Below are 26,673 nucleotides of genomic sequence, written 5' to 3'. Positions count from 1 at the left end.
GAAGAGGGGGCAGGGATGGGGTGAAGGGATGGGGGATAGGGGGAAGGGGGAAGGGAAGAGGGGGCAGGGATGGGGAGAAGGGATGGGGGATGGGGTGACGGGGGAAGGGAAGAGGGGGCAGGGATGGGGTGAAGGGATGGGGGATAGGGTGACGGGGGAAGGGAAGAGGGGGCAGGGATGGGGTCGAGGGGGAAGGGATATGGGGCTGGGGTGACGGGGGAAGGGAAGAGGGGGCAGGGATGGGATGAAGGGAGAAGGGATGCGGTGACGGGGGAAGGGAAGAGGGGGCAGGGATGGGGTGAAGGGATGGGGGATAGGGGGAAGGGGGAAGGGAAGAGGGGGCAGGGATGGGGAGAAGGGATGGGGTGAAGGAGGAAGGGAAGAGGGGGCAGGGATGGGGAGAAGGGATGGGGGATGGGGTGACGGGGGAAGGGAAGAGGGGGCAGGGATGGGGTGAAGGGATGGGGGATAGGGTGACGGGGGAAGGGAAGAGGGGGCAGGGATGGGGTCGAGGGGGAAGGGATATGGGGCTGGGGTGACGGGGGAAGGGAAGAGGGGGCAGGGATGGGGTAGAGGGGGAAGGATGGAACAGGCGTTGGGGGGAAGGGATTGGGGGCAGGGGTGAAGAAGAAGGGGATGTGGGGAGGAGGTAAAGGGAAGAGGGAGAGATACAGGGGATGTGAGTGTGGGGGAGAAAGGGGAAGGGTAATTAAAACATACAGCAACCTGCCCTCTGCAGAGTGGAAGTTGAGGGCTCCTCCTGCAGCCAGCCATGGTCCGTGTTATGGGGTGGAGGGATGGCGGGTTGGGGGAGCCAAGGACTGAAGCTGATGTGAAGAGGGGTTGGGGGCTTAGTGCTACCTGTGTCAATAGTGTAGTCAATAGAGCTGGTTGGAGAATGTCCATCTGAATTAAATCTCAATTGAAAGTGGTAAAGAATTTTCCTACGAATGTTTCCCTGTCTAGCCAGCAACAGTGTTCTGTCTCCTCCATGTCATGGGCCTATGTTTCTGATGTCAGTAATTTACAATGGAGACTGTCCCAGAGTGTGGTCTGTGGAGCTCAATAATATGCCCCGCCTTCTTTAATACACATGTGTAGCCCAGCCAAACTGGCAGTGCTAAATGGGCTGGCTCAAGATGGGGTATCACATGCTGGGATGTATCCATGAGCTGCCTGCCATATTAAAGATCAGGGTGATTTTGACCTGTTCCATTTAATGTACTTGAGTTTGGTCTTTGGGCTCTTAGCAAGTTGCCAATGAGTCTCTTGTCTGGGCAGAATGTGGGCACCTGAAGTATGGGAATAACAGATATCTCAAATTTCAGTGGATGTAAAGGGGTTTGGGATCTCAAATCTAGGATTTGTCCCCTTTCTCATCATAATGGGGTCTATCAGTCAATGCAGTGGGTTAGGCTGGGAGAGACGGCATTGTAACCTGTTTGGAAAACAAACAACTGTTGAGAAAACATTAAGAGACATAAAAGCAATAAACAAACTCTATAGGGACTGGAGAAGCATATTGGGAAAACTGCTTCAGCCTCAGTACCAGGCATATGTTTGTTTTTTTTAAAGCAACATCTGGGTATGCAATTTTTACTGGCGTATTTCCCAGTGTTCTTACCTATTTTCACATAACACACAGTCAACCTGTGGAACTCTTTGCCAGAGGATGTTGTGAAGGCCAAGGCTATAACAGGGTTCAAAAAAGAGCTAGATAAGTTCGTGGAGGATAGGTCCATTAATGGCTATTCCCAGGATGGGCAGGGGTGGTATCCCTAGCCTCTGTTTGCCAGAAGCTGGGAATGGGCGACAGGATGGATCCCTTGATGATTACCTGTTCTGTTCATTCCCTCTGGGGCATTGGCCACAGTCGGAAGACAGGTACTGGGCTAGATGGACCTTTGGTCTGACCCAGTATGGCTATTCTTATGTTCCTGGTAACAATGAGAAGTGTTGTTTAAAACACAAAGCTAAGAAGAATTTAGGCTGAAGTGATCAGATTCATGGGGCATATTTACAGATTACAGAATATTGCTGCCATCTAGAGACCAGGGCCCAGATCCTAGGTATTTTGGCTCCTAACTTCTAAATACCTTTGAGGATCTGAGCCCAGGTCTAAAATTTACAGCCCGTAGCTATGTATGAATCATACAATCAGTACAATGCAGCTTTATATTATATAGGATCATTTATATAGATTTTTGGGTAAAATTTTCTTAAGTGTCTAAGGCACTCTGATTTAGGCTCCTGAGCGTTTGTCTCTTGAAAATGGGACAATACATACATAGGCTTCCAAATCACGTAGGTGCTTTTGAAAAATTTACACTTCATCTCAAAACACATTATTGAATTGAATAAAATATAGTAGAGGGAGAAGGAGCAATGAAAAGCCTAAACGAGGGGAGTAAATAATGTTTTCAGATGAGATTTGAAGTGTTGGAAAGCTGATGAGTCAGATCCATGAAGGTGGTTCCATATGGCAGGAGCTGCAGGTGAGACAGTCATGGAGACAGAATTTAGAGGCATCAGGATTGAGACACACTGACCCTAGCGCCATGTTATGGGGGAGAAGTTGCCAATCTTTTTTTTTTTTTCAGCCTGTATTTTAGTTTTTAATAATGGCTATCTGGGCCCCCCTAAAAGCACTAAATAAGAATAGGCTTTTCCTTTAAATTTGTTTTAAAAATTAAACATTTATAAATATACAAAAAACTCTCATCCACAATGTATTAAAAATACACTGAACTATTGGGGCCAGTTTTTCTTGTCTTTGTTAAAATTGATCACGTTTCTGTCAGCAGATGGCAGTATAACTCATCACAGCCATCCTGGAAATGCTGGATTCCCTGGCCAAACCAAACCCTGCTTTTCTGTAAGTAACATTCTGAGATTACACTACCTACTGTGCTCCAGTGGTTATTTATTTTATCAATCTTGTTAACAAGCAATCAGATATGTATCAATTAATAAGCAGATATAAGTTAAGTCATACAATATATGTTGAGTCAAAACTGGAGGGGAAAGCATAACAAACGAGCAATTATCAAATGACCATAGGTATAAATATTCCAGGAGACAAGAACATGGGAATAATGCTTACCGTTTATGTAGCATGCTTCATCTATACATCCTAAAGAGCTTTACAAAGGTGGGTAAGTATCACTGTTCTCATTTTACCAATGGGTAAACACAGACAGGATAAGTGATTTGCCCAAGGTCACAAAATGAGTCAATGGTAGAGTCAGGGGTAGAGTTTTAAGTCCAGCATGCTGTACACTGTACCGTGCTTCCTCTATTTGATAGTCAAGATTAAACAGCTGGGTATCAAAGCATGTAGATTTTTTTTTCAGTTACCTGTTTGCAGATTCCATATATACTGTTTATCAGCCGATATTGTAACTCTGTTACTACTTTCCAGGGTTACTATACTTTGTGCCAGAAGATGCTATTTTTAGCAGACAGTTGTGCTAGAAGACAGTAAAAACTGAAAACATATTCAAGAGACTTGACATACAATGTATTGGATTTCAGACATTCATCTTTCACACGTGTTTCCTAAGTTAAGTCCATTCTTGAAATCCCTATTCAACCCTTTATTTATGGAAGTACCCCCATAGTCTTCGCTAAGGCTACTAACGTAAGGGTTGTAGAATTGGCCTCATGTTCAATAACATTAACTGCCCAAATCTTGGGTGTTTAAAGCAGGGCTTTCTCCATCGTAATGTCATCTTCTCTTCCCAGACAACCCTACAAGGAATAGCCACACTGTGTAGGTCAGAGGATAACCTTAACCATCAACCTATGTACACTACCTGGCATCTATGAAAATCAGTCTAGAGGCTGTTCAGACTGTATCAGTTACTTGAGGTCTGAATTGGGAAGATAAACTTGCACCTAGAATAATTCCTCTTTTGGTTCTTACTCTCTCCTCCTTTGCTCTGGTGTCTGTCCACTGGGGGGCCACTGTTCCTTTTTCATGTTTGGTGGAGATAACGGACTCCTTAAACTAAAGAACTGAATCCATTCTTATAAGCTGCGTGTACCTTCCAAATACACAAGAGGGAGCTACCCACTAAAAAATATACAGTCCACAAACTGAACTTTGTCTCCATATTCTTAAATTGGGTTAGAGGGTAAATTGATTTAGAGCATTGCAATTGCTGTTCCTACATTTTTTACAATCCTAGGAGTAAAACATTTCTTGTACCTCATGCCCTCCAAAGCTTTGAATGTCTTTCCTTAGTCAAAAGGACAATGCAATTCTTTCCAGGCTCATGAAGGAATGGGACCCATGGCAAAGCAGAGGTCAGACTTCATTAGGTTGTGGAATATCCAGCCAATGTTTTTTCTTAAGGATTAAAGTGTGATTCTAGTCCAAAAAAGTGACTGTAAAAATGGTGCTTGCACAGAGTAAATTGATCAGTTGCCTTCCAGTTGAGGTTGTGGGGTAGGAGTCATGTGATAGCTTGAAGAGTACCAAGGCCCCGAGTTTTAAAGTCAATGTGATTTATGCTCCTAAGCACCTAAATCCCTTTTGAAAATGAGATTTAGGCATGTAAATCAGTTAAGCATTGCAGTGCTGAGCACAGCAATGCCTAAATACCTTTAAAAACGGGGGCCCTAGTCTATAAAGGTCAGCAAGGGATCAGTTGAGCTAGAGAACTGTAGGTGAAAGAACTCAGCTGTTAAGTGACTCACAGGTAGAAGGCCTGGAGAGTGAGAACTGCAGGGAGCCAGTGGGCTCCTGCAGGAGTCCCCATGACAGGGCAAGGTCCTGGAAGGGCTGAGAGAGGTGAGGGAAAAGCCTTTAGGAACTATAGCCCATGTTGGACAGGGGAAACAACTTTATTTTGGAGTTTTTGTTTATGTTTTCTCTTTAACCAATAAATTGTGCCTTGAGGCAAGGGCCTGAAAAGAGACTCTGAAGTGGCATTGATCCTTCCTGAGCTAGTGAGTTAACCCAGCAGCATGCAGGCACCTTCTGCTCCACAGATCTACCCCCTGTTTGTATTCAGAATCAGAGCTGCTCTCTTCCGTGACTAAGATAAGTCTTCAGTGCTTTCAACTTCCTTTAAACCTGCAGAACAGCACAGGTGAGAGTGAGCTGAAGTCTGGTTTTTGTGCATCATCACCAGAATTGTTTACTAAGCACCAGTTGCAGGAGTGTGATGCCCTGATCAGGTGCAGTTTCATAATGGTCTAATTTGCACTCATTCACTCATAGGTCCTGATTCTGCAAACAGTTGGATGGTTAACTTTATGACCATGAATAGCCCCGTTGAAATGAACAGGACAACTCACGGTAATAAAATTAAACACCTGTAAATGGGATCTTAGTAAAGACAGTTTGGCAGCAAAGGTTTAACTGAGCACAGACTATGTCAGCATTGGTAGAAAATCAGAAGACAGAAAATATGTATATAAATCCATATTATGCTCACACCTTGAATACTGTGTGCAGTTCTGGTCGCCCCATGTCAGAAAAGATATATTCCAATTGGAAAAAAGTACAGAGAAGGAAAACAACAATGACGAGGGGTCTGGAATGACTTCCATAGGAGGAGAGATTAAAAAGACTGGGACTGTTCAGCTTAGAAAAGAGACGACTGAGGGGGGAGATGATAAACGACTATAAAATCATGAGTGGGATGGAGAGAATGAATGAGGAAGTGTTATTTACCCTTTTACATAACACAAGAATTAGGCGTCACCCAATGAAATTAATAGGCAGCAGGTTTAAAACAAACATAAGGGAGTACTTCTTCACACAACGCACTGTCAGCCTGTGGAACTCATTGCCAGGGGATGTTGTGAAGGCCAAAAGTATAATTGGGTTAAAAAAAGAATGAGATAAATTAGTGGAGATAAATTAGCATCTATAAGCCAAGATGCTCAGGGATGCAACCCCATGCTCTGTGTATCCCTAAGCCTCTGACTGCCAGAATCTGGGACTGGATGACAGGGATGGATCGCTTGTTAATTGGCGTGTTCTGTTTATTCCCTTTCAAGCATTTGCCACAGGCACTGTCAGAAGGCAGGATACTTTTTAAGAGCAGGTTAGACAAACACCTGTCAGGGATGGTCTAGATAATACTTAGTCCTGCCGTGAGTGCAGGGGACTGGACTAGATGACCTCTCGAGGTCCCTTCTAGTTCTATGATTCTATACTGGGCCAGATGGATCATTGGCCTGACCCAGTTTGGCCATTCTTATGTTCTTACTGGTGATGCAGAGGTATAACTGAAGGAAGATTTTTCATGAAGAATCTATTTTACTGGTGATGGATTAGCCACAAGGAACTGATATGAATTTCAGATCCCAGGTTGAGGTTATTGGCTTTGAGATTTGGAACATCTTTCTTCTTGTAAATTGAGCAAATTTGATCTGGAGTCCTTGAAAGACAGTGCCATTTTAACAAAGTTATTTTTCAGATTTGAACAACACTTCAGAAATTAAATATGAAGATAATTTACAAAAGATACTCAGTAGAATTTTCCTGCTGTTGTCAAGAAGCAATTTTAGGATCTAAATAGTTTTACAGTTTCCCTTTGAGAAATCAGTGTAATTTCTCACAAGGCTTCAGGATCCTGAGAAGAAAATGAGTGCTTGAATTTCCTTATTGTGCTGACTTACACTCTGAAGTTTTAACAATAGAATTTTTACATAGCCATGTCCCTTTCTTAAAACAGAAAATATCGAAGGCCCAGCTGTTGGGCCAGACAGCTACTTAGTTCCTAAGGAAAAGGAGGACTTGTGGCACCTTAGAGACTAACCAATTTATTTGAGCATGAGTTCCTAAGGGAGAATGTTACACGCATAGCTGTAAAGGTGGTATATGGGGCACTTATGAAAGGATTAATGTGTAAAGCCAGCTATTTGCAGAAGTTGTTTCCTTTCCATCTTCTTCAACTGGATACATTTAGCTGTTAACAAAAGCAATTGTTATTTTTCTAACTTGCCCCTAGAGTACTACTATGTTACTCCAAATTCAGCAACATGTGCAGTGCCCACATGTCATCACCTTGCTCTTCCTGAGCCAGGAACCCTGCATATTTTTATTTTCTAAGTGCCACAGTAAGCTGTATGCCTAGAAGAGCAGTAATAACAAGACTATGTATACAGCAAATGCGAGTTGCATTCCTCAAAGACATAATTAGGTCTAGGAGCATTCCCCATGGGCCCCCATTTTCTTACCATAGCAGTACACTGGCATTCACACACCACGCACTAGAGAGTTTCAGTTTCAGGGACATTCAGAAGCTTCTGCCCACTTGCTCACAAAAAGATTCTCTCTATCTTTACGGAAAGAGCTGGGTAACCCATTGTTCCTCTGGAGAAGTATAGGTGGGTGCTGGGGAGTGTCTAGCGAAGCTGGTTTTGGTGTGAGTTCAATCCAGCAAATATAAACTCATGTCACATCACATTTCCATAAACTCTTTGGGGCAGGGACAGTCTCTTACAGTGTGTTCAGCACCTGGCCCCGTGGGGTTCCAATCTTGCTCTAGGTGCATTAATTCCAAAGTCTGGTTTCTTTCACCTAGTCACGCACATTCCTGGGTGCACTGCTGAACCAGCTGGGGCTGGAAGTCTCACTCCAGCAGACTCTCCCTCTGTCTTCCTGCACTCCTCATTGCTCTCTTGTACAGAAGGTCAGTCCTTTGCTGAGGACTCCCCAGCTCTGTGGACCGGTCTGTTCACCTCCCTCTCCCTTGTTGATTCCCCACCCCTTTTTGAAATGCAGCTTCTGTCAGACAGCTCCTCGCTTGGGTGTTTGTTACTGCAGTGCTTTCACACTTCTTGTCTGCTCTTCCCACTCCTCTTGTACCAGCCAATGTGTCTCAGCCCCATCTGACGGAACCATCCGTAGGGGCAAGCAGGGAGCTCAGTCTTTTTAGCTCATTTAATCCTCAGCACGTCCGTCTGCTGAGACTGACAATAACAGGACAATTAATGCCACTTGTGATGCTTTTTTCTTTCTTTTTTTTTGATGGGGTGGGGAGTAACACTAGTTCAACTGGGAATTGGATTGAGACCTACCAACTAATTTCACACTGGCTAGTTCACAGTCATTGGATGGCAACACAATTTAGTCCCTAGTGCGCTGTGTTTGGTGGGAATCAATGAACTAGAAGTCAGTCTCAATACTCCATTCCCTGAGTGAGTCCTGCTCTCAGAACTATTCCAGACTAAATAGATAAAATGCGCTTATGACTTTGAGTGAAACTTCACATTCGGGCCAAACCAAAATGTCTAGTGCAGGTGGGGTATGTTTTCTGCTTGCCAAGTATGAACTAAAATAAAAGTTCTAAAGAGCGCTTGGCCATAGAGCAATGTTTGAGGAGAAGAGAAGGTGAGGTAGTGAGAAGCATGCTGAACAGGGACAGCAGAAGGCCACTGTGTTTGTTTATTTGGAATTATACAATAATAAAACGGGGCCTCTAGGCACCTCAGCCACAAGTTACAAGGACAAAAAATTAAATAACAGCCTTACCCCTGAGCCAGCAGAGGTCAACCCCCAATAAAACACAGCTTCCCTCTCCACGCAGATCTAACCCCCATCAAACCCCACTGCTCATTTTGTTTTCTTTTGCAGGAGGGACAATTAAGTAGGAGAGGGCAAATAACGAATTAGTCTAATCCCTTCTCTCCCCCACTTTGCCCAGCTATTTTGGAATGATTTTTTCCCTTTGGATCCAGATTTATGTATTATTTTAATTATAGTTTTAATCTTGCCCCACACCCCAGATGCACTTTAGCAAACCATGCACTAAATAACAGGATTTGTGAGCAAGGCACTTGCATACCTATTAACCCTCCAGCCATCAAAGTGTTCTTCCTGCCTGTCCCTGTCAGCCTTACACACCCCCATCAGAATTTCTCTTGGAAGAGTTGTGAGCTGCCTTATCTGTTCTAGATGTGCAGGAAAGCTTGGATCTCGGTGACTCTTTTAGACCTGTCTTTGGGGGCTGGAAGGATTGCAAAGCTTTGGGAGTTGGCAGTGGGTCCGGCAAAAGAATTGCCTTTTGATCAGCAAAATGAAATTATTCTTGCTGCGCTTCTGCTGGGTTCCCCCCCTCCCCTTCCTCTCCTCACGGTTGGGCATGGCTGGTGGGAGGGATTTCTGACTGTCAGCAAGAAAGAAACAAGAGAGCATGTGAATGAAAGGCAGACCTGGGAAAGGCAAGAAGAAAGTTTTGTTGGTCTGTAGTGCAGGGGATAGAAGAGCTGCCGCTTTCAAAGCGAGTGTGTGTAAGAGAGTGAGTCTCCTGCCAGGAGAAAGGTGGAGGTTGATGGAGAGAGGATGACTTAGGGTGTGCAGTGAGGGTTAATGGAAATTTCTGCCCATTGCTGAAAGGGGGCTGGGAATTGTGTGTGTCTTCAGGAAGGTGGACTTCTCTGTGGGAGCTCCCGTCCTCAGAGTTGGGTTATATATTGCCTTGTGAAGTGGATCAGGACACCAAACCAATCAAACCTACATGGGACTTCGCTGCTGGACTGAACCCAGATTTTGTAAGCCACCGGCACTTTGGATCTCCTCAGAAAGTAAATGTCAGCAGGAAAAGCCACCTCAGCATAATTTAATACTAACAAGAGAAGCTAAGGAGCCAGGTTTGGGTTTTGGAAAAGCTCTGTGACCACTCTCATTGTCCTCACTTCACTTGGACTGAAGATACAGGGGAAACTGCCTGTAGGAGGAAAAGACCAAGAGTGATAAATCTGCTCTTCCAGCGGACCCCAGCAAGAATCGGTGTGTGTTCCCATAGCATTGTTCTTTGTCAGCAAAGGCGAAATTGGCAAAGTCAGGAGATAATCATGAACATTTTTCTTTGAAGAAGAGACGCTTGCCAGCCTCTCACTTGAGAAGGCTGTAAAACTTTCTAGGCACCCACCAGAGCCACCCTGGGAAGGGAAGGGAGCAGCAGCAATGGAGTCACACGTGTTGTTGGTGCTATCATTCATTCTCACCCTGCCAGTGTGTCCGCTCACCTATGGGAACAAACTGCAGCCCCTTATGTAAGTACTGAGTGAAGAGACTCACCGGCTGGGTCAGGTCCGCAAATATTTAAGGGAGAAACTGCTATATGCAATTTTAAAAAAAGGTTCTTTTTCTTTTTTAGTTTTCCCTGGTCACAAGTGTGCATAGAACAAAGGCAAGCAGGGATTTGAAAAGTATGGATGCTTCCCTTTGCCTGTAGGAGATGCTTGGATTTTTTTTTTCTTATTGAGATGTAGGTAGTGTGTGAGTATGAAATGTAATTATATAGTCTGAAGACTGTTTTCCTATGACTGCTGCTTTTATAATACCCTCTTCTTTATTTCTCTTTTCTTATCACATTCCTCTTTGTAGTCACCTTTTTTTCTTCTGCTCTTAATCTAGAGGCACTGAGCCCCGTATTTTTTAATGAAATGTTACAGCTTTAGTTTGGCATTAACTGTGTGGATCCTCTGGGAAAACTTCCTTACAAGTTGCAGGGGGATCTCTCTGCTTTTCTTCATAAATGAAACTAGTATTGTGCAGTGAAATAAACCCAAACCATCTTTTCCCTGTATCAGTGACTCTGTTATTGGGGATGGAGGCACTCCTGTTCAGTGGATGTGTTTTGGAAAATTATTGCAAAGATATCTTTCTTCTTATGTAAAGAATTTCATATTATCTCCCCAGCAATGCCTGTTAGGGATTGTTGGATCAGATACTGGAAATGAGATGTGTGCCAGTGTATTCAAGAAAAGAAAATGCCAGGGAATGGGAAGTGCTGAATTTAATTTAGCAACATAATTCCCAATAGAGCACTGCTTACAATACTCTTTAGACATAAAACCACTGTTTGGTGCACACAAAAACGCTCCTTCACTGCAATAAATTATTCCAGAAACATTGCTGCTGCCAACCGCATTCTTGTGGTTCTTTTTAGTTCTTCCTTTTTGGATGTGCGTACAGCTAAGGGGTGAGGCATTTGTAAGTAAATAGCAAAGGACACGCAGGGCAATACCATTCTGTAGATTGCCCTTCGATCAGCTGCAAATGCAAGTTTTGATAGTTATTATATGGATGGATTTGTTGTCTTTTGGAAAAGGAGATACTAGCAAAATAACAACTGCTTCCCTGGCCTCCGTCCATCTGTGACGGGGGTCTGGTGAACTGATGTATATGAGGCTTGGCTAACTGAATAGCTCTTCAGTGGCCACATGTGAGAACAACAGGCCAGAATTTTAAGGCAAAGCTATTGGGGGAACACGTCATTAATCCAAAAGGCATTTTCAGGCTTTCTGTAACAGTATTGTAATTGAATGTCTTGGAGCAGTAAGATGCCAGCTGGAATTGCTATACTTCTCCATGTCTGAATTATTGAGTTAGTCTGCTGCTATAGAACGTTGGTTTGTTTTAAATGCATAGGCTCTTTTGGGGAACCATAACCACCAGAAGTGGAAAAAAACCCAACAGATTGCTCCCAAATCTCATTAATTCACAGACTAATGTTTGCTACCCCTTCTAAAATTAAAACAACAGATTAATATTTATTGAAGCCCAGTTAGTCAGAAAAGCGGTTAGGCAAAAATGGCACCTACTCACTCAATAGACCCGCTTTCTAACTCAATCAGAATTGATCACCTTACTCACTAAAGGAAGTGTGTACTCCTCTCAGCCCTGTCGGCATCAGTGCATTTAGGAGATAGCGAGCTCTCTATTTTGTCTTTTGCAGCATCAACACAATCCATGTTTAAGTCTAGTGGCAGACTCATTACTTCTGGTGATCGTGTCAGAGGCAGGAGGATCTCAGGTGCGGTTTGGGAAGATGGCCGTTAGAAAAATAATCTGTTAACCTGTAAATAAAGCTCATATATTCTGGAATAATTGAGAGTGGATGAACATGGATCCTACCATATATTTTGAAATCCAGGCCCACAAGAAAATTGCCTCCTCTTTGACTCTTGCTCTTTCTTAAGGTGCTCTTTCTTAAAAGTCCCTAAAAGAAAAATATACCTGTCGGGGATCAGTGGACAAGTAGTTGTTGGATCTTTCATAGAGGTTCACCTTGCCTAGAGGTACTGTGCATGTGAAGAGTGTTAACAGCTATAAGGTAAGCTTCTGCCTAGGGAGACAGATGTGAATAATTACTATTCAGAACACATGTTTATTTGCTTTATGATTTTGAAATATTTTTCACACTCCAAGCAGAGAGCACTGTCAGACCACATATTTACTGAAAAGCAGTGATGAGCTGCCAAAATCTTAACAACCGGTTCCCTATAAAAAGTTCTGATTTAAGGGTTGTGCCCAGTGGTGAGCTGGAGCCGGTTCACGCGAACCGGTTGTTAAATTTTGAAGCCGTTTTAGAGCCGGTTGTTAACCCGCTTCCCTGCCGGGGGCGCTGAGGCTTTGCTGGGCTCCGGCCGGGAAGTGATGTAATTCCTCCTCCGGCCGCCGGGGGCGCTGCGATGCGGGAGCCGCGTGGGCTGCTGCCTGGCCCTGGGCACGAGCCCTGGTGCTGCTGCTACTCCCCTGGCCCTGGGGCTCCCGCTGCTGCCGGGTGGGTCCCCGGCTGCTCTGCTGGGCCGGGGCTGCCTCCTGCCACTCGGGCTGCTCCAGTGATGAGCTGCTAAAATCTTAACAACTGGTTCCCTGTAAAAAGTTCTGATTTAAGGGATGTGCCCCAGTATGTATTTTTTTGTACCAACAGGGTTACCATACGACTGTATTTTCCTGGGAGGAATTTTTAAATTTTAAAAATTCCTCCCGGACGGTGATTTAACAACTAAAAAGCCTGACCTGTCCGGGAAAATACGGGTGTGTGTTAACCCTGCCTAAAGTTATTTTTAAAAAAGACGGGCCTGAACTAGAAATGAGCTCCGTTTCACATGTGTGGGTCCCCGCCACTCCCTGGGGGTGTGCTAGGGTGACCAGATGTCCCAATTTTATAGGGACAGTCCCGATTTTGGGGTCTTTTTCTTATATAGGCTCCTATTCCCCCCCACACCCTGTCCTGATTTTTCACACTTGCTGTCTGGTCACCCTAGGGTGTGCACATGTGTGGGTCCCAGCTGCTCCCTGCCCCCCTCATTGAAGCAAGTGTGCAGGGTTACTGCCCTGGGAACTGCAGGGCACCAGTGGATGTGGGGCCAGCTGCAGACAGGGGCGTGGGGCAGGGCTAGCTGGAGGCAGGGGGTGCGGGGCGCTCACGGGGAGAGCGGCTCGGAGCAGCCCGAGCGGCAGGAGGCAGTCCCGGCCCAGCAGAGCAGCCGGGGACCCACCAGGCAGCAGCGGGAGCCCCAGGGCCAGGGGAGTAGCAGCAGCACCAGGGCTCGTGCCCAGGGCCAGGCAGCAGCCCACGCGGCTCCCGCAGTGCAGCGCCCCCAGCGGCCAGAGGAGGAATCACATCACTTCCCGGCCGGAGCCCAGCAAAGCCTCAGCGCCCCCGGCAGGGAAGCGGGTTAACACCCGGCTCTAAAACTGCTTCAAAATTTAACAACCGGTTTGCGCGAACCGACTCAAACCGGCTCCAGCTCACTCCTGCTGAAAAGGCTTGTAGAGCCTTATCTGAAAAAATAGATGAAAAGATTCAAACTTCCTTTTTTTTCCTAAATGCAGTTCCTGTGAAAAAGACAATTACTATTAGTGCTTTAATATGTAACTTTAGTGGGCCTCAGAGAAGAGGCAAACTGACCTGTATGTCTCTTCTCTTGCAAACCCTGATACGCTTTTTGGCCAAAATCAGATATCCAGTCAGTTTATAATATGAATGGATCCTCTTTTGGGGGAACTGAAGCCTGCCCTTGCGAAGCAGATAGCCCTAGTGATCTAATGCAGTTTTTTTTTCATTTGCAGACCTCTACAAAATTTCAAATGGAAGTGCTAACCCCTTTGGAAATCTTAGTCATAGTCTGCGGACCCCACTGCTGACCACAGGTTGTAAACCACTGTTGTATGGTAACAACAACCTTTCATGGACCCTTAGTCATAGGGTTAAGAACCACTGAAAAATGCATCTTCCATGGTAGAGTAACTTACTGTTACTCTAATTCAGGAAAAGGGTCAGGGCAATGACTGGCTTTGCCTATGAGTAAACCTACTGTTGCTTCAGATTCTTTTAATGAAAAAGGGGGCATGATAAAGGTCTATACTCGTTCTTATGATAAGAGAGCAAGGGGACATCAGCTTAAAACACACAAAAGTAACATTTAAAATGGAGGAAAGTGAAAACAGATGTTCTACAAAATGCATAGTTGGCATGTGGAACCTACTGCCACAAGATGTTTCTGAAGCGAAGAGCTTAGCAGGAGCTAAAAACAACATAGACGTTTATATGGATAATATGAATATACACAGTTACAGAGAGAATAAAAATAATAGTGGATATAAACCATTTATTCCCGCTGGAGTTAGAAAGCGATTTCCGCCGTAGGCATTGCATTGTTGTCCATTATGGAAGTTTTGGACCTTTACCTCTGAAGAATTTGGTGCTGAGCCCTGTAAGAGACTGGACTAGGTGTACCAGTGCTCTGATTCCATATCACCGTTCTTGTATTCCTAATTGTGGAGGAAACCTGATTGAAACAGGAACAAAACAAAACAACCGCTTCAAAACAGAACAACACCTGCCCAAACCACCACCCAGAAATAGTCAGAATAAAGAGAGTGCTTGTGTACAACTAGACTAGTGTACAATCAAATCTTTTCAATGGTAAGAACCAGTTGGGACCCGTTAAGAGAATTCCTATCAGTCAGAAGTTGGGTGACATTAGTATTTACTTTAAAAGGTGGGAGCTGCACAGGATATAATACGTTACTTTAATTCCCATTGTAGAAAGCAGGGCAAGGCAGGGTGAGAGAGAACCAGAGCAGGACTTGGCAGTGTTTTTTCCTCCTAAGACCCACAAGTCACTCAGTGTTTACTCCTGTGACCCCAGACCATACAATTTTTGTACTGATATCCCTGAAGTATTTTCATTGTTCATTAAAAAATGTTGCAGTGCACAGTCATTTGTGACTTTTGAAATATATGTTCATTGTGCCATATATGGTCAAAATTAGGTTAGGAATCCACTCTGCTGGCTTCACAGTCATTGCTTTGAAAATTGGTTATAATACAATCCTGTAGCCGGCCAGGAGGAGGTGCTACAAGAGGGGAGAGAGACCTATTTTTGTAAACAGGATATGAAGTAACTCGTTCCTAAAATAAGTTCAGGTTTAATCAGTCGGGGAAGCAGGAATGCCAAATACAGATCACCAACACAAAACAAAAATCCTCTTTCTGAAATGTAGACCTCACACTGTACCAGCCCTATCGTGGCTGTAATACAGTAATGCAGTTGTAGCTTATTTATGGATCCCCAAACACATTCTCAGCTCTTCACTGTCCAAAACTTGTGATTTCAAAATATTTCATACCATCCATAATCAAGTTAGCAGTGGCAACAAAGGCTGACTTCCAAAAGGTTCTCCACTTTATTATGTACTGGGGGAAAATGCTTTTTTTTTTTTACTGCTTGGTAATAGTTGCATATCCACCTCAAGTTAGTCATGCTTGATAGTCAATGCTATTGTAGCTATAATGAACAGCAGAATATAAACTCTTTGCTTGTTGAAGCAAAGGTTTGGTCTACTAGGGCAAATCCCGTATGCCTGTTTCTTTCCAGGAATCAACCCCAATCACTTCTGTTCAGTGGGAGGGCATTTTGGAAAATATAAAATGAACTTAACAATAAATAAACATTTTATTTTGTGTGGAGAGGCAAAAGCAAATAGAAATAGAATTTATTAGAAATTTTGAACTCTGGGCCTCTGATACTTGAAAAAAGATTACACAGCTTATTATTTATTAGCATTTGGGAAACCAAAATATTTTAATCTTTTAATAATTTGGTTGCAAAGCACTAAGCCAATGAAGTTTGTAGTACACATGAGTTCTTGATATGTCTGCTCGGCTTTCATCGGTTTTTGAAGCTGTTGATTAATTTTACGTGTTCCAAATGCTATAAAAGAAAACGGCACCCAGTTTACTCATTCCCCTGGTTTGAAAGTTCTGAGAGTATGAAGCACCTTCCCCCTCGGTTGTAAACTGTGAAATGTACTTGGAAGTAGATTTGTCAGTTATAGTTTCCATTTCTGAACCCATTACTGTTGGTGACTATCTTGACCTTTATGAATCTGGCAATTTAAAACACCGTAGCGGTTTCTTGGCCTGCCTTAATGCTGGTTGGACAATAATCAGAAGACCTTTAATTTGCTATATTTAAACAGATTTATTTTTTTCTCTTCTTATTTTGAGTATATATTATGGCAGGATGGAAACTGTCTTACAGTGTCTGACATTGGTTTCTTGCTCAAACTCCCACTCAAGTAATTATACTCTGATCACTTAAAATTCCCCATACGTTTTCATTTGGAGACAGCATTTTTTACTTCCTGTTACAGGGAGCTTCCCAATGCAATTACTTCCTGTTCTAAGCTGTATAGTGATGCTGTGCATTCTGACAGGTTTCAGAGTAACAGCCGTGTTAGTCTGTATTCGCAAAAAGAAAAGGAGTACTTGTGGCACCTTAGAGACTAACCAATTTATTTGAGCATGAGCTTTCATGAGCTACATGCATCCGATGAAGTGAGCTGTAGCTCACGAAAGCTCATGCTCAAATAAATTGGTTAGTCTCTAAGGTGCCACAAGTACTCCTTTTCTTTGTGCATTCTGAGACATCAGCTGCATTCATGCCAGAGGTGGCAGCATACCAGTGACTGTTGAAGCGATTTTCTTTCTTTCTTTTCTTTCTCATCTTATCTCATCTCATCTCATCTCATCTCAAAGGAGTGTTGCCCGGCTTACTTAATCAATTGTTTATAGAGTTCTTTGAGATCCTTGGATAAAAGTTGTAATGGAAATAAAAGTTATTTCAATACAGGTTAAATGGTATAAAAAGATGTGACTTTTATGCTTTTTTGCAGGATGACCACTATGGTATCTAAACATATAATCAAGTGGGGAAGAGTTGTGGGGCTAGGTGTTAGAGCATGGTACAGGGAGTCTAAACTCAGGAGTCCTATTGCTGTCTCTGCCACTGACTCACTGTGTGAACTTTGTTCAGATATTTACCTTCTCTCTGCCTCAGTCTGTCCACCTTTAACATGTTGGAGGCTGATATTTACCTGATGGGGTGCGGTGAGACTTAACTGATCCATGAAGGCCTTTGGTCCTTCAGTGAGACACTCTTGATGCATCCGATGAAGTGAGCTGTAGCTCACGAAAGCTTATGCTCAAATAAATTGGTTCGTCTGTAAGGTGCCACAAGTCCTCCTGTTCTTTTCTTGAAGTGGAGGTGCTGTTGTTATTTTATTATATTATTTGTACTGAAGCTAGTGCCAAATGTGGTGCGCTGCTCGGTAAGTAGACTGTCTCACCATAAGCATATTAAACCAGTGCTCCGTGATTTGAACTGGCTCCCTGGGGCTCCCAGAAGGAGTTTAAGTGTTGGGTGAAGTATAAGGCCCCCAAGGGCTTTGGACCTGCTTAGCTGAGAGGCTATGTCTCTTCCATTTCCTCCCGTAGAAATTAAATGAGTAGATAAATATTGTACAGAATATCTTCTGAGACGCTTTCTCAGAAAAAGCATAGCTTACTCACACCCTTTTCATTCTCAGGCTGTCAAAGCACAGTACTGGTTCACTCCATGATGTTGAGGGAGATATAAATATGTCTGCTTCTCTCCATTCGACAGGCCAAACGTTTGTGCGGAGCAAGAGCTGGTGATAGTGGGGCACAGGCAGCCATGTGTCCAAGCTTTCACTCGGATGGTCAAAGTGTGGAAACAGGGCTGTAGAGGACAGCTGTGGTGCATAGGCTATGAACGGAGGTAAGTGCTGCTTTCTGGTGCTTCTTTTCTCCCTTGTCAAATGAAAATAGATTTTTTCTTCTGAAAGGAAATGCTAACCTAACCCACTTTCCTTAAGCTTGTGTCTGTAAGTGTGTGCATGTATGACAGCGAGAAAGACACACAAAGATGCATGCTATTAGACTGAAATGTTGACTTCAAGTTTATTCAGATTCTGGACTGGAGGAGGTGGGGATTGTTGCAAAGGTGAAAAGCCAGAAAGACCAGGCTGCCCTTCACCTTCCTACCTTCCTCGATGGATGAGCCACAGAATAGCATTGAAAGCAGCCTGAGAAGAGGCTTGGTGCAGTTGTAATGAGTGCTGCAGGAAAGTGAGGGGGTATAAGTGGTATATGCTAGTTTACAAAGGGGAGTGGACAATACAGGTGCTCCCCTGCTCCCCTGTTTAGCTCAGAGGGAGAAGGACTGGGTGTTAGGATATAGATATTCAGGCCTGTCTGCAAAGGCCTGTACTTTAAGAATTGAGGTGTATTCTTATCACTTGGCTAGTTCTAGAGGTATAAAAGAAAGAATCAAAATCACTATCTGCTGGTGTAAGGGCCTTCTCTTACTGTCACAGTCTGAGGCCCTGTTCTTAGGCTAAGGCCTTTGGCTAAGCAGCAGAGGCAGCCATAAGCTAGGAAGCGACCGGTCACCACCTCACATCCCAAACTAGTCACATTGAAATAAGGTGCTATTGGGCTGTTAGGAATACAGTCGTGTCCTGATAGTGCCTATCACCTCCAGAGAAAGGGAAGTGCCTAGAAAATGTAAAAGGAAACTTAGTTTGATAGCATCCTGTCTGGCAAGAACTCACTTATCAATACTGGGATGTGAAATCCTCACTTCTGTATTGTTTTGTCATTATAGTTCCCACTTTGCTATTGTTTGTCTGTCTGTATAATCTCTGTCTGGTTCTGTGATTGTTCCTGTCTGCTGTATAATTAATTTTGCTGGGTGTAAACTATTAAGGTGGTGGGATATAATTGGTTACATAATCATGTTACAATATGTTAGGATTGGTTAGTTAAATTTCAGGAAAATGATTGGTTAAGGTATAGCTAAGCCGAACTCAAGTTTTACTATATAGTCTGCAGTCAATCAGGAAGTGAGGGGGTGGGTGTGTGGGTGGGAGAGATGGGAACAGGGAATGGGGGTGGAGAAATTGGAATCATGTTTTGCTAAAGAAGGGAAATGGGAACAGGGAATGGGGGTAAGGAAATTGGAATAATGTTTTGCTAAGGGCAGGAATGGGAACAGGGACACAGGTGTAAGGCTCTGTGGTGTCAGAGCTGGGAAGGAGGATACTAAGGAAGGAAACTGGAATCATGCTTGCTGGAAGTTCACCCCAATAAACATCGAATTGTTTGCACCTTTGGACTTCGGGTATTGTTGCTCTTTGTTCATGCGAGAAGGACCAGGGAAGGAAGTGGGTGAAGGAATAAGCCCCCCTAACACTGGGCAATGCAAAGAACATAAAAGGTGCATTATAAAGTAACACACCTAACAATAACAGCTAACAGAAGTCACCGTCGACTTGGTATTAGGGCTCGCAGAAGGATCTGGCATTAAATTCAGTCACCAGTTTGGAGAATGCTAGTTGCTATTGTGTATGTGCCTTGGCTATCTGATTTGTATTGATTTCATGTTGCAGTTTTTATTAGGGTAACATAAAGAATTCATGTAGTGGCTGACTCAAACCTACAAAGGGAGGCACGTGCAGAGAAATATGTGGCTCAAAGCCACAGATTAGCCATCAATAGTGCAGCTATTTAATTACACCATGGTCTGGCTAGAAATAGGGGAATCCCAGAGGATTTTGTGAACCTTTAAACACAATCATGGGACAGGGACCATGTGTTCCTATGGGTTTGCACAGCATCTAGTGCAATGGGCCCTGATTCCAGCTGGTGTCTGTGGGTGCCAGTGTAATATAACTACTGTAACAATGCTCAATGTTGAGAATTTCAAATCCTTTAAGCATTTAGGTTGTAGAATATAGGTTCTCTGTTTGTTTTTGGAGCAGGTTAGCCATTGTATTTGTTTCCAGATGTCTTAACCCACATTGCCTCTGTTTGCCATGATCATACCATGTTAATTACATTAATTAAGTGCATCATCTGTATTATCCCAACAGCTTCAGTTGTGTTGGCTTCATAGCAGGAAAGTACAGATAAAGTCACTATAAATGTTTAAAGGGCAGGGTTTCTCAAACTGATCACTTATTGTGAATTAAGTTTATTGTGTGTTAATAATAAAACTGGTTGGAAAACAGAAATACATTTTTGCTGACAAAAAAAAAATTCTCTGTCAAAAAACCCCACAGGATTTAATCAAGATTAGTTAGTTAAGATGATACTGGATGTGATTTGCCTGGCCTGCTCTGACCAGTTAGCACTGTGTCAGCAACTCAATTCTTCACATCCTGGTTCATCTGGTAAAATTTTGTAATGTAGACAAGAACCTAATGGCACTGGTGCAGATTTTCCAGGCAGCTTTTCAGTTACCAGGGTGCAACTTACATGGGGTTCATGGATAATTAAGTGAGCAGCACTTGTTCTCATTAACACATATTGTTCTTCTCTGTTTGCCAGTGTAATGTAGCCCCGAATTAACATTCAACCTGCTTTGCACATTTTCCTGTTCATGGGGTTGGAGTGTACTAGCCACATTTTCAAATAGTGGTGGCAGAGTTGCTCCCATGAAAGCCCTCCTTTTGTATGCACAGTTTTTACAGGTGTAACGTAAGTGCCAGTTTCTGAAAACTTGGTCCTGTGTGTAAGGCTTGTTTTGTATTGCAAAGTTGACCCCTGCCCTAGCTTTGCCAGTGATGTCAACCTTGATAATCTGCTTCCCCAAGAAACACTTTTTCCCACACTGCCCCTTACAAGTGGAAAAAGCTCCCAGTCAAAATTGGTCCTTTCGGTCCTTCAATTCCTTTCTCAGAACTTGCCTGTTACTTGATACATGTAGGAAATTGCAACCTGATTAACAGCTAGGCAGGTGATGAGTTGTGGTTACAGTCTCTGATTGGTTAAGAACTGCCTGCATTCTGTTAGCTTTTAGGACCCTGTCTTCCTGAACCTCCACCCCAGTCCACTTGTTTGTCTCACCCACCTGCTAAGGCTTGTCCTTTAGACTGTAAGCTCTTTTGGGCAGGGACTGCAATTTACTACGTTTGTATGGCATCCATCTCAGTGGAGCCCCATGCTGGTTGCCACCCCACGATTATAACGTTTAATAATAGCAAGGCCGTTTTGTGTGGATAGGATCTTCTGAGACCCTCTCATATTCTCCCCTCTTTACTTACCTCCTACCCTGACACGTCAATTGTGGCCATCCTCCCCCCAGCTGAGGGGGGTTGGAGGTTGCTTCTTCCAGAGCCCGTTACCAGCATTTCATATGTAATGAGGTGTGCTTTCCTCATTGGAGTTGTTTGCGCTGTGTCCACAGCCTTCCCAACCTCTGTCGATCTAGGGGGTCCCACATTAGTCTACCAGTTCCTCCCGTAAGTATTTTAAATGATGCCAAGTAAACAGTGAAGAGTAAGAACTCCTTGTGATTGTTAGTAGGAACTGACATGTGTTAATATATCACAAAGTGTTACTTGGGCAATAGAACATGAATATAGTGCAGAATAAATCCAGACTACCTTTTTTGATAGAATATTGTAAACATCATTTTTCTTATTTATTTATTTATGTAGCAGCTGTTAAGAAAAAGGTTTAATGCTGGGTAAAAATTCAATGTTTATTTTTCATATCCCATTCCCTGTCACCTGGTACCATGCTCTGCCATGCCAGCACTTTATAAGTCTCCTTTAGTGTCTCTTCCACACATGAAAGAATTCCAGAATGAAAGCGAAATGTTCATCTGCTAAAAAGCTCCAAATGACCTATATTCCAGGGGAAGGGCGAAGCAGTAATTCAAATGGATCTTTCAAAAGCTAGGCAAAGAGAAAGGGATGACGTCTCGTCCCCCGACAGCTGTCCCACGTTGTTCTCATTAAAATAGAAGTCCCAAACCTGCCCTCTTCTAAACTGCACTGACCAAGGCAGCAGCCTCTTTCAAAGGCATTGAACCAGAAACACTGACATATAAAGATGATTGTGAAGAACTGGATGTCCATATGATGGTGAGTTCTGGAGAGAAATTGGGAGTCTTAAAGACTGAAGGGACATTTTATTTTCTGTAACCACCTGATAATATGGGGTTATGTTCCTGGAACCAGCCATGTCATTTCAGAGTAATGTTTCATTCTCAACAATTTCAGCTTCAGAGTGTTAACAGGGTCGCAGAAGTGATTCCTCCCTTCACCTATCTCAGGTGCTGCCACCACAGGCTCATCCTGTGGCCTTACAAGCTAGCTGAGTTCTTTCTGCTTCTCGCCTCACCAGGAATGTGTCAGAATGTAGCTAACAGTTTTGTGGATGATGGCAAAATGGAGTTTGTCTCACTACCCTGATCTGTATTTGTTCCTATCTTGCTACAAGGTACAGGAACAAAATCTGTCTTTTTGTAATTAAAATAAGCAGATATTTGCTTGTTTGATTTTTGTACTATTCCTATCCCAAGACTTTAGGCCCATGGAAAATCAATGAAGAGCACATCACAAAATAAATCTGATGAAACAACACTAACAAAACATTAAATGCTTGTCACCCCCCTACAAACACAAGCTCTACCCTACCTTCCCATTCACCCCCCCACTAAAAGTCGACATAAATAGAGAAGTCAACAAATTCCGACTCTGACAGACCGATGTGGGGAAGCGAGTTCCAGAGTCAAGGACTCTTCACACTGAATGTCCTGCCCCCAGATCCTAACCAATCTAGGAACTGTGAGACTGAGTGTCCCAGCTGATCTCAACTGCCGTGGTTTAACAGGAGAGAGTCCGGTCTCTAAGAAACACATAACCCAAATCATTAAAGGGCTTTATAGATTAAAACCCACACATAGAACTGCAGATCAGAGTTTTCTGTGGAGCACAGTTGTAATGTGTTCCATGTGGGAAGCACCACAAATCACGTAGGAATCTACATTCTTCACTAGCTGAGTTTTCCACCTGATCCTTACTGTAGTTGTATCTAGGGCTGGGTGAAATTTTTCAGCTGAAACTATTTTTGCTGAAAAATGCAGATTTGGGCCTGCCAGACTGTTTTGTTTCAGGTCCAATGAAACCTTTCCTTGACCTAAAATGAACGTTTTTTTCCAGGTTTGGCACTGAACAAAAAATCAATCACCTGCACAGCTTTGGTTGTATCTGCAATGCAGTAGTCCAGTCTGGTGCTGGACTGGGAGCAGATACGTTGTGGGAGAGTCATTCGGGGTCCGTGGCCACATTTTAAACTGACAGTACTAGGAATCAGTTTGAGCTGGAAATCCCATCTTTTGCGGGGTTTAAGAATATTAATATATTCCCATTTTCTTTTAATCTCATCAGAGCAAAGACTGCTCAATAATCAGAAGAATAATAAGATTGCCTGGAGCAGTTACTATACGAAAGTACAGAGAATCAACCCAAGCCATGAAAATTCAATTGAGGGACATGCTCTGATTTTTAACAGTAACAAAACTCTTCCCCGGATTCTAATGGAAAAATGTTTCAGGCAGAAATTCGAGGACTGGCTCTGTTCCAGGATAGAAAAGGTGTTGAAACTAAGACACTGACACACATCCCTTTTGAATTTTATATCAGATTCCATGCCTGGGTTTTGACCATGTTAGATTGGGATTTTACTTCAAATTATTATCTGTTTGTTGGTTCTCCGGAAAGGTTGTTGTTTAAAAAAGGTACAGTGTGGTACTAACGCTACCTCTGAAATACGACTGTACAGTGTTCTGGGCTGAAGACTGATTCCGAGACAGTCAAATTGCCAGTGAATATGCTGACTCACGTTTAGGTTTGTTTGTGGGCGTAGTGGATGTATGCACATTCACTGTGCACTGCTTCCTGGCCTAATATTAGTCTTTCAGAAATCAGTGGCAAAAACTTCTCATTGACTTATGTGGAAGTAGGATTCTGGTCCTTAGGTCACTGAAATGTTTAATGCGGGTTCATTGGCTTCTCTGGCTGTACGGAGCTAAAAATCTGAACAGATAAAGGTCTACAGGCTGAAATTGCCTATGCTGCAGTTAGCAGTGGAGTTCTTCGAGGCTTGATTAAAGACTCACTAGGTAAAATCTATGGGCCACGTGATGCAGAACATCAGACTAGATGATCATAATGGTCCATTCTGGCTTTAGAATCTGTGAATCAGGGAATAACATGCTGCCATCCATGGGCTGTCTTCCAGCCGGCACTGGGCAATATGAATGTCAGATTTTCTGGGAAAAGATTAAATTAGCGCAGGATGCTGTCAGCAGCTCAGCTGTGGTCTACAGCTGCTGTTGGTTCTGTGATGTGGAGTTTGTTAACAGCAGATACGCATCAGTGATCGTCTCTGTAACCTTCGAGCACCACTGAGTGAGGCAGCGTGGTAGTCTGTGGATGAAATCGGTGAGGAGCAGTGGGCTGGCGCTGCCAGAAGAGCTGTAATGTCTGCTCTGAGAGGTGATGGCGACTGTTGGGGAGATTTACTATGATAACTGCTATCATGAAGCAGATGACTTTGATGCAGAATAGGGCTTCCTTAAAAATGGGTGTAATATAGATAAGCAGGACCAAATTTAGCCTTGACGTAAGCAGGTACAACTATACACAAGTCAGGTGGATTACACTTGCCTGTGTCAGGGATGAAGTTGGCCTTTAGTAGTTGAAGTGCAGTGGTCTGAACTGAATTTGACTGCAGGTGTTTCGCTTCTTAGGATATCAGATAAGTAGCAGGTGAGTCTAATTTGGGAGCATAGAGGCTGTTGAAAGCTGGAGAAGTGGGTTGTGAAGGAAGGACACTGCAAATGCTGAATTCTGGATCTTTCCTTCTCTGGTTGCTGTCCTGGCTAAAGTAGGTAGGGCCAAGCATTATATTGCTTTCTGCCCCCTTTTCTATTTCCCCGTCCCCTTGAACAGTTATAAGTCTTTTTTTTAAAGATGCATCAGGAAACTAATTCCAAGGAGGTACCTTGGACTAGAGACAGTTTTTAAGTGTTGGGTTTAAGGAATTGCTCTTAACCTATAACTGTCAGTAATTATCTTGGTGATAATATCTATGTAATGGTAATAAAGCAACAAACAAACCCTCTGATTTTCAGTCATAGAGTCTGTCTCTCTGACTGTGTTTGAGGAAGTACTTTGAAATGATAGGTGCCTTGTCTGCTGCTGCTTCAAAGGCTGGCAGTTCTCCAGTCGCAAATGTCTGTTTCAGGTTGCTAATGCATGTTTTTTGACACTGTAAATCAAGGAACTAAAACAACGTAATTTTCCATTGAGAACATCTGTCTACTTGTGAACAGAAGTTGCCTTGTACACAGGATGAAGGTAGAGGTTTAAGCTAACTATGTATTATTATTGCCTTTTTTGGTAAAAAAAAAAATGATTCTGTTTATTTGTTTCAGTTTGGTCTTGGTTTGGTTTATGCACTTTTTAGTGAATTGTGGTGCTGGTGAAATGTGCTGACTTGGCAGCCCCGTAGACCAAAGGTCTCTCTGTTTGTCCACAACAGACACAGTGCAGGCAGCTGTAGCCTGATTCCCCATTCTGTCTGCCGAGGTACATCAGCCCTGAAGTGGCCTGACCATTCCTAAGAGAAAAGTGTATTATCCAAGCCCGTTCAGTCCTTAGCTTCTGGATTAAGACTCCAAACAAGATTTGGGTGGCTGGTGGGTTTTTGGAGTGGACCCCTGTCTGCTAGGAACTGAGCAGAGGCCCACCAAGATAACTTCATAGTTTGGTTTCAGAGTAGCAACCGTGTTAGTCTGTATTCTCAAAAAGAAAAGGAGTACTTGTGGCACCTTAGAGACTAACAAATTTATTTGAGCATAAGCTTTCGTGAGCTAGAGCTCACTTCATCGGATGCATTCAGTGGAAATTTATTTGAGCATAAGCTTTTGTGAGCTACAGCTCACTTCACTGAATGCATCCAATGAAGTGAGCTATAGCTCACGAAAGCTTATGCTCAAATAAATTTGTTAGTCTCTAAGGTGCCACAAGTCCTCCTTTTCTTTTCGTAGTTTGGCTAGCTAATTTACAGAGTCGCACAGACCCAACACTGAGAGCAGTCTTGGAAAGAGACATCACCTTGTCTGAGGGTGGAAATCAGAGCCCTCAGAGGTGGCCAAATAGTGGGTTGGGGCAAATGGTGTTTCACAATTCCAGGGTGGATGACAGCTTGTATGTTCCAATGCTGGGATTTAGTTTCTGCCAAAAACCATGGGGCTGCTCCCATGTAACTGGGAGCAGAATTTACCTATCGAATATGAAAAATAAGTGATATAAAAGGAACTTTAAAAATCCTTTCATCAGGCTGTCTCTGCTGTTCTCTTCCTTCTGATCTTCCTGCTGGAAGTTTCCATTACAGCAGCAATACATCCCATTAGAATGACGATCTGATGCCAAACTCTCTTGTGCCGTGCAGCTGAAGTCACTGGAGTGCACGGTTACGGCATCCGTGTGAATGTTATGCAGCCTCCGTTTCACCCACTGGAGCTGCTCCAGTTGGACTGTGCTCCAACAACACTGGGTTCAGGAAACATATTAACAGACTCAGGATCTGACACACAGAAGGCTGGTCTGACCTTGGCTGCAACTTATCTGAGTTAATGGACGTGACTAGGAAAATACAGCATCTGCTATTCCTCTCCCTAGTGTAGTTTCACCTGCTTAATGAGGAGCAGCTGTCTGTAGGGCTGCGTGGACAATAATTCAGTAAACGT

The 26,673-nt window shown here is 43.4% G+C and overlaps 1 protein-coding gene across 8 annotated transcripts in view; it reads left to right on the top strand.

The window, feature by feature from the left end:
- The first annotated feature begins 673 nt into the window (after positions 1 to 673).
- Positions 674 to 26,673, top strand: part of MEGF6 (multiple EGF like domains 6) — a 255,268-nt gene continuing 229,268 nt past the window's right edge. For 4 of the 8 annotated variants that reach the window (XM_075120968.1, XM_075120969.1, XM_075120971.1 and 1 more), the window contains exons 1-5: positions 916 to 931; positions 2,805 to 2,875; positions 5,228 to 5,305; positions 9,386 to 10,017; positions 17,710 to 17,844. In XM_075120968.1, coding sequence (XP_074977069.1) covers positions 9,929 to 10,017; positions 17,710 to 17,844 — 224 coding nt within the window. In that variant the 5' untranslated portion in view covers positions 916 to 931; positions 2,805 to 2,875; positions 5,228 to 5,305; positions 9,386 to 9,928. Of the gene's footprint in view, positions 776 to 798; positions 932 to 2,801; positions 2,876 to 5,227; positions 5,306 to 9,385; positions 10,018 to 17,709; positions 17,845 to 26,673 lie in introns of those variants that run through there. The other 4 variants (XM_075120970.1, XM_075120967.1, XM_075120965.1 and 1 more) reach the window with 4 other exon arrangements.

This window comes from Caretta caretta, chromosome 18 (assembly GCF_965140235.1).
Source record: "Caretta caretta isolate rCarCar2 chromosome 18, rCarCar1.hap1, whole genome shotgun sequence".
In the NCBI taxonomy this organism is placed as follows: domain Eukaryota; kingdom Metazoa; phylum Chordata; order Testudines; family Cheloniidae; genus Caretta; species Caretta caretta.
Note: the sequence above shows the minus strand (reverse complement) of the source record. Positions and strands in the feature narration are given on the sequence as shown.